Source organism: Canis lupus, chromosome 2 (assembly GCF_011100685.1).
Source record: "Canis lupus familiaris isolate Mischka breed German Shepherd chromosome 2, alternate assembly UU_Cfam_GSD_1.0, whole genome shotgun sequence".
Classification (NCBI taxonomy): Eukaryota; Metazoa; Chordata; class Mammalia; order Carnivora; family Canidae; genus Canis; species Canis lupus.
Window position 1 is genome coordinate 55097723 of NC_049223.1, and position 7852 is coordinate 55105574.

Below are 7852 nucleotides of genomic sequence, written 5' to 3' on the forward strand. Positions count from 1 at the left end.
CCCTGCCGTGTGTCCCGCGCCCCGGCTGCCGAGGGCGCCGCAGGCTCCTTCCGTGCAGGTGCCCGTGGGGGGCGGCCGGGGGGCGGCCGCGGCGGCAGGGAGGACAGTGCAGACGGTGGCTGTGGAGCCCGAGCCTGGAGGAGGAGCCCGTGGCGCTCCGCCGAGCGCAAGCCAAGGGAAGCGGCAGCCGGGCCTCGGCGGTCGGGGCACGTGGAGGGCGACTGTCCCCGCGACGTCGCCAGGCCGGGCACAGGCCCCAGGGACCGCCGGGGCTCCTAGAGGTGCCTTAGGGGAGGGGTCGGACCGGCCGCGGACGGGGGGCGGGCGGGGGGAGCTCCTCCACCGGGTTGGGTTTGGGGAACTCAGGCCTGTGGACGCGAGGCTGGGGGCGGGAGTGGAGGGCAGGCCCCTGGGGTCCGGGAGGCGACCTGGCCGCAGGCGCAGAGCTGGCAGCGATGACCCCAGACCCCCACGCCGAGGTCCTCCGTGGTGGAGCGGGAGCGCCCTGGGCCGCCCTGGTCCCCGAGCAGCTGCGCTTCTTGGAACCTGATGTCGTTCACGGATCGTGGGAGCTTTCCAAGAGCAGAGAGGTAACAGGGCTTCCCCGACGATGAAACTGGCCCAAAAGACGAGCAGCGGGTGTTTGTCTCAAGGCAGGAGCGTCCCAGGGCTGCTGTGAAGGAGCAGGAGGTGCCAGCAAGGCCAGGCCGTGCCAGGAGGCTGGGCCGTCCCAAGCCGCTCACTTCTTTTTTTTAATGACACCTGCAGAGGTGGAACTTCAAGGACGGCGGCTCAGGCCTCGCTGCCGAGTGGCTCAGGGGTTAAGCGTCTGCCTTCACCTTCAGGTCAGGATCCTAGGGTCCCGGGATCAAGTCCTGCGTCAGGCTCCAGGCTCAGGGGGAGCCTGCTTCTCCCTCTGCCGCAGCTCGTGCGCTCTCTCACTCTCTCAAATAAGACCTTTAAAAAATAGCTCAAAAGAACCAAATCTGGAAACCTCTAAATACACATGAAACTAGTATATGACACTTAAGTGAAAAAAAAAAAAAAAAAAAAGATGGATTATTTGACAACTGTTGAGCAAAACTGGGTAGACATTTGCAAAAAAAAAATCCTTCCTCAAATTGAGTAAGAAAATTCTAGATAGCTCTACATTAAAAACACTAATAAGAAAACAGAGACTAACAACTATATATAGTCTTAGTGTGGGAAGGCGTTTGTAGGTCGGACTCCCTAAAAGTCTCAAAGATTAGTTTAAAAAGCCTTAAAGTCTCTACATGACAAAGTAAAAACTTGGAAGAAACTTTGCAGCTCCTTCCACAGAAAAAAAAGGTTTTCTTAAATTCTAAAGACCCATCAGGCAGTGCCAGCGGGGAAGCAGGCGGAGGGCGGTAGGCGTCCACGGGATGAACCAGCTGCAGACGGGCTCCACACGGCACCTGGCGCTCACCGTGCAGGTGCGCTCACGTGGGTGAGTGTGGGGCCACGGCTGCCCCGCGCCCTCCCTGGGGATGCGAGCCCAGCTCCGGACACCGCCAGTGGGAAGGGCAACCTGGGAATGTCAGAAAAGGGGATCCCGGGGGGCTCAGCAGTGGAGCACCTGCCTTCGGCCCAGGGCGTGACCCTGGGGTCCCGGGATGGAGTCCCATGTTGGGCTCCCTGCGTGGAGCCTGCTTCTCCCTCTGCCTGTGTCTCTGCCTCTCTTTCTCTCTCTGTGTCTGTCATGAATAAATAAATAAAATCTTTTTTTAAAAAATAAAAACATAAAAAAGAGGGCACCTGGGTAGCTCACTGCTTAAGCATCTGCTTTTGGCTCAGGCCGTGACCCCGGGGTCCCGGGATCGAGTCCCGCATCGGGCTCCCTGCATGGAATGTGCTTCTCCATCTGCCTGTGTCTTTGCCTCTGTCTCTGTCTCTCATGAATAAATAAATAAAATCTTTAATAAATAATAAAACCTAAAAAAAAAAAAAAAAGTCCTGAACACAGGAAGCCAGTTGCAGTAGGACACCTGCAGAAAAACCATCTCCATACAACTCAGAAACAGCCAACATTTGTTACAGGAGCACAGGAACACAGGTGCACAGGAGCACAGATGCACAGAAGCACAGGTGCACAGGAGCACAGGAGCACAGGTGCACAGGAGCACGGGTCCCAGAGAGCCACGGCAGGTGCCAGGAGGCCAGGTCGGGGGCTGCTCTCCAGGGGACCCGGGGATGAGGCTCAGGGACATGTCCCAGGCCACCCACCGCGCGTCCTCCTCTTAGAGCAGAAACAGACCGGCACTGAGGAAGCAGCCACGTGTCCGGCAGCGCTTCAGGGGCACTTGGAGCCGTGGCCTTAGGGACCGAAGAGCTGTGAGGACTGGCGGCCTGGCCCCGGCGCCCTCACATCTTCTACGAGGCCGGGTCAGCATCCCCCGGCCCGGACACGGGGCCCGCTAGTTGGCGGTCTCCTACCGCGACCCCCTTGCCGCAGCTGGACCCCACGCAAACCCTGCCCCCCCTTCCAAGGCCCACTGTGGACACGAGGGGCGGAAGGAGTTAATGTGGTTCTTTTTTTTTTTTTTCTTGAACTTTAGGATTTTAGGAGAATTTCTTTTTGTTAGGCCTCCTCCTCCTTTGGTCAATCCTTGTGCATTCTCTTGAAGGTTCTGGACACACACTTCGATGCTCTTGAGGTCCCTTTAGGCCTGAAGTGCGTCGGAGGAGGCTTGAGGCTGAGGTTGCCAGCAGGTGGGGCCGCGCCTGGCCGTGCTAGGCCGGTGGCACAGGAGCAGCTTTCCGCCCCTGCGGTTCACCCCCAGTCCTCCTCCAGGGAGAGAATCTGGAAGGCTGCCTGCCCTTCCTGAGCGCGAGCTTGTGAGCGGCAGCATTCCCATGTCGGGCCACACGGAGCCGCCCGACGGGGCCTGGGTGCAGAGTCCACAAGCCAGGGAACCCACCTCACGGCCCAGAGGCTGCGGAGCCCCCTGTGCTCCGGGAAGGCCCCCCACGCAAGGCGTGCTCCCCCCTCGCTCGGCCGTGTGCTGCTACCCGCACGGACCCCCAGACGCTCATCCATTCTCCGGGGCCCAGCCCAGTGCCACCGTCGCTTGTTGCTCAGATTGTTCCAGCTTTGACGTCCGGGAACTCTGCCAGCTTGGTGTCTGTACGCTTTGACAGGTGTCCCCCATCCTTTCTTGTTTCTGTCCTTAGCCCTTGCTCCCGTCTGGCCCTAAGTGATGCTCCGGGCTCACCTTGTGTTTTCCTGCTCCCGCCAGGCTCAGCTGGTTCCCCAAGGAGCCCCCCCCCCTTTTATTGGCGATTGGGACTTCAGCCCCCAGGTCCGGGTGCGGGGCGTGCTGAGTGCCCTGCGTCCTCTCCCTGGGCAGGGCAAGGAACCCACGGATACGCACTAGCCCACGCATACGCGCCTACCTGCATTTATTTCCGTGCCAGTATGTAAAAATCAACAATTTTTTTTAAAGATTATATTTATTTATTCCTGAGAAACACACAGAGAGAGAGAACCAGAGACCGAGGCAGAGGAAGATGCAGGCTCCTGCGGGGGGCCCAACACGGGACTCGATCCCGGGGCCCCGGGGTCACGCCCTGGGCCCAAGGCACACGCTCCCCTCAGCCCCCCAGGGGCCCCTAAACCAACACAGGTGTATAGGGGTCCCTCCAACTCTAATCCGATCCAGCCCCCGCCTGCGCTTGCACCCCTGCCTCGCTCACCTCGCACCTGCTGCCCTGAGAGCCCGAACCTCACGGCCCACGCAGGCCGCACTCACTGGCTCCCTCACCTCCAGTGACCCCGTAAAGTGGTTCCAGGATCCGTAACCCGAACTGCTGACCACGGCGAGAAACCAGCTCGCACTCCCTGCCCCGCTCTCCGGGCTCAGCCTTGGGCTCGGCGGGAGCCCATGTCCTCACCCCACCCGAGCTTTCCTGGTGCTCACCCTACTGCTTAGACATGGAGGCCCACGTGTGTCCGTCTGCACCTGGGAGCCCATCTGCGTCCCCCCAACTTCTTGGTTGATTTCTTTTTTAAAAAACCTGCCTCCAGGGGGGCGTCTGGGGGGCTCAGTGGTTGAGCATCTGCCTTGGGCCCAGGCCGTGACCCCGGGGTCCCGGGATCGAGTCCCGCATCGGGCTCCCCGCAGGGAACCTGCTTCTCCCTCTACCTGGGTCTCTGCCTCTCTCTCTCTCTCCTGAATAAATAAGTAAATGTCTTAAAAAAAAAAAACTGCCTCCAGTAAACATCCTATGGATTTTGACAAATGTAGCACATCATTTCTCTGCCACCCTGTACTATGCGGGACAGGACAGTTCAATACCCCAAAAACTGTCCCTGTGAACAGCTACACTCTGTCGCTTCAGGCCTTGGCCGCCTCCGGTGTTTTCCATCCTTACAGTCTTGCCTCTTCGGCACCATCCTATAAATGAGTCATGCAGTGGAGAGCTCTTGAGTCTGGCTTCTTTTACTTTGGATAAATGCTTCTAGGATTTATCCACACTGCATGAATCGGGGGCTCATTTCTTGTTGTTTTAGGGGTTATTCCGCTGTATGAATGTGCGACAGCTTACTTTTTCCTTCCCTTGTCGAGGAACATCTTGGTCATTTCCAATTTTTGGAAATGACGAATGAGGCTGCTCTAAACCTGCACATACAGGTTTTTGTGTGAACATAAGGTACTCCGTTGGGGAAATATTGTTGTTTGGGGTCTTTAGGTGCAGGGGTAATTGGTTACACAGCGATGGTAACTGGTACTTTCTTTCTCCCCTGAACCACTTGAGAGTAAGTTGCAGGTGTCGCCTTATCTGTCCATACTTCAGCAGGTATTCCATAAAATACGCTCTTGCCTGAGCGTACTTTTACACAAAAGTAACCAAAATTAGATTCTAATTTGCATGCTGATTCCAGTTTTACCCATGGTCCCAATAATGTCATTTATAACAAAATAAAATGTCTGTATCCCTCCTTATAGTCAGGCAGGTGTGTGTCTCTTTTTAATCGAGAACCACTCCACAGTCATGGTCTTTCATGATATTGACATTTTTGAAGAGGATAAACCAATTATTTTATAAAATGTCCCACAATTTGGGTTTATTTACTGCTTCCTTACTACTGGACTCAGAAATATGCATTTTTGGCAGATGCCAGTTTGTGCTGCTATTAGTGATGTCAACTTTGATCTCTCTCTCTCTCTCTCTCTTTTTAGAGAACACACAAACTCATTCAAGGAAACTTACAGATTTGCTTAAACGATGCTTTCAGATTTGGGACTTTTAGCATTAGGGTGCTTTTATATATATCACTGGTGGCCGACAAAATTGTACTATCTATATCTATCTATCTATCTATCTATCTATCTATTTATATTTTAGAGAGAGAGAGGGAGTGGAGACAGGGGGTGGGTGGGGTGGGGCAGAGGGAGAGAGAGACTCTGAAGCCGGCTCCATGCTAGGCGACCAGGGGCTCGACCCCACAACCCTGAGGCCATGGCCTGAGGTGAAATCAAGAGTCCCATGGTTAATCGACTGAGCCACCCAGGGGCACCAACTTTGATCTCTTAATTAAGGTGATGTTTGCTCTATTTCTCAACCATCAAGTCACTATTTTTCCCTTTGTAACTGATAAATATCTTGTGGGCCGATAGCCCGAAATTATGCACATATTCTGTTTTAATGAGAATTCACTCCTTCATCTCAGCATTTATTGATTATTCTTTTTTTTTTTAAGACTTTATTTATTCACGAGAGACACACAGAGGCAGAGGCAGAGACACAGGCAGAGGGAGAAGCAGATGCCCCGGGCCGAAGGCAGACGCCTACTGCTGAGCCACCCAGGTGTCCCATTTTATTGATTTTTTAAAAAATATTTTATTTATTTATTTATTTGAGATAGTGAGAGGGAGCCAGTGGGGAGAGAAGGGGAGAAGCAGGCTGTCCCCTGAGCAGGAGGCCCAATGTGGGACTTGATTCTGGGACTCCGGGGTCACCCCCTGGGCTGAAGGCAGATGCCCAACAGCTGAGCCCCCCAGGCGTCTCCCGAGTGGATTTCTGAACAGATTTTTTTCTCTTACCCCCAGTGTCATCCATACCTGCTGTCTTGCATCCTGAGGTCGGAAGTAACCGCTGCTACTGTGTCCTGGGTCCACGAGCCGCAGAAGAGGGGGGCAGGTGGGGCCCTACACTCGGCACATCAATAAGGAGACCAGGAGGAGCCGGGCCGCCCCGTCCGTCCCCCTTCAGCGACCTGGTGCCCTCCTCATGGAGTGAAGTCCCCCCAGCTCCACCCTCCTGTTCCCCTTGGGGACAGTCCCGCAGCCCCACACTCCTGTGCCCGTGGGGACGGTCCCCCAGCCCCGCTCGCCTGTGCCCGTGGGGACGGTCCCCCATCCCTGCCCGCCTGTGCCCGTGGGGACGGTCCCCCAGCCCCGCCTTCCTGTGCCTGCAGCGGCGGTCCACCAGCCCCACTCGCCTGTGCCCGCGGGGACAGTCCCCCAGCAGCCGGGTGCCCCCAGGGCAGCGCTCCTGGTTCCCAGGTTCCGGGCTCCGTGGACCTGGATGTCCCCTCCCCAGACGCTGTCGCACGGATGGCGGCGGATCGCGCCCGGCTCAGAAGCTGCTGTCACCCCGACCTCCTCCTCCTAGGCCCGCAGGCAAAGGAGGGACACGATGTCCCCAGTAGGCCCGACGGTCCGAAGCAGCGCCCCGGGAGCAGGGAGCGACCCCGGCCCAGGCCCCCTGAGTGCTGCTGCCGCCCTCCGGTGCGCGTCTGGGAGCTTGCCCGGGTCACAGCCCCGGGGACCGTGGCTCCTGCGATGGCCGCTGGCCTCCTGGGGCTCCTACGGCTCAGCCGGCGGTGCTGCCCCACGTCGGAGAAAGGCCCTTAGGTCCTTAGGTCCTGTCAATCATACACCGTCAGGATTGCCCGGGGCATTAAAATGTTATGATTTTAACGAATTAATAAATTACGATTGACTTAATTGTTAAATAAACAAGTAAATACACTTACTTATTAATTACATTTCTTTTGGCTTGTATGGCTTGATGTATATTTTCCATCTTTTTTCTTCTTATGTTTCTTTTTTGTTTATTTTATTTATTTTTTTAAAGATTTTATTTATTTATTCATGAGAGACACACAGAGACAAAGACCCAGGCGGAGGATCACACCCTGAGCCAAAGGCAGACGCTCAATCGCTGAGCCACGAAGGCATCCCACTTCTTTTGTTTATCTTTTCTTTATCTTTATATGAACCACTTGAAAATGGCAATTGAGGGACGCCTGGTGGCTCAGTGGTTGAGCGTCAGCCCAGGTTGTGACCCCAGGTCCTGGGATCGAGCATGGAACCTGCTTCTCCCTCTGCCTGGGTCTCTGTCTCTCTCTCTGTCTCTCTCTCTCATGAATAAATAAATAAAACCTTAAAAAAAAAGGGGGGGGGGGAAGAAAATGGCAATCTGAAAGCATATTGGATTTGCTTTTAAAATCCAGTCTGACAGTTTTCGTCTCATGAGAGTTTAATCCTTTTGCATATATTATGATTACTGCTGTGTGTGGATTTATCTCTATATCTGTCTCAACTCTTTCTCTCCTTGACTTTTTTTTTTTTTGGGGGGGGAATGATTAGACATTTTTCTTCTTTCTTTAATCCCTTTTTTCCCTATTAGTTTGAAAGTTGCATTCTTTTACGGTGATTTCAGCTATTTTAATGTGCATACCTAATATGTCATCCAAGGCTGTCTATAATTAACTAGTATTTTTGAGGTGGAGGGGAACAGTGCCAGGATCTTAGGATCTTGCCCACTCTGGCCCTCACCATCTCCCACTTATGTGCAATTATTGAATATTACTTAAGCTCTTGCT

At 54.5% G+C, this 7852-nt stretch overlaps 1 protein-coding gene across 6 annotated transcripts; it reads left to right on the forward strand.

Moving 5' to 3' along the window:
• The first annotated feature begins 394 nt into the window (after window positions 1-394).
• On the forward strand, window positions 395-6999 carry LOC111092560 (histone-lysine N-methyltransferase 2D-like). 6 transcript variants are annotated; one of them, XM_038529626.1, is made up of 4 exons: window positions 395-590; window positions 1349-1468; window positions 6072-6162; window positions 6440-6999. In XM_038529626.1, exons 1-4 carry the CDS (start codon window positions 456-458, stop codon window positions 6634-6636), a joined length of 543 nt encoding a protein of 180 aa, XP_038385554.1. In that variant the 5' UTR covers window positions 395-455; the 3' UTR covers window positions 6637-6999. The 6 variants fall into 6 exon arrangements, 4 of the variants coding, with proteins under 4 accessions (XP_038385554.1, XP_038385553.1, XP_038385551.1 ...); XM_038529625.1 differs by having other exon boundaries at window positions 6565-6999; XM_038529623.1 differs by having other exon boundaries at window positions 1349-1454.
• Window positions 7000-7852: the final 853 nt, after the last annotated feature.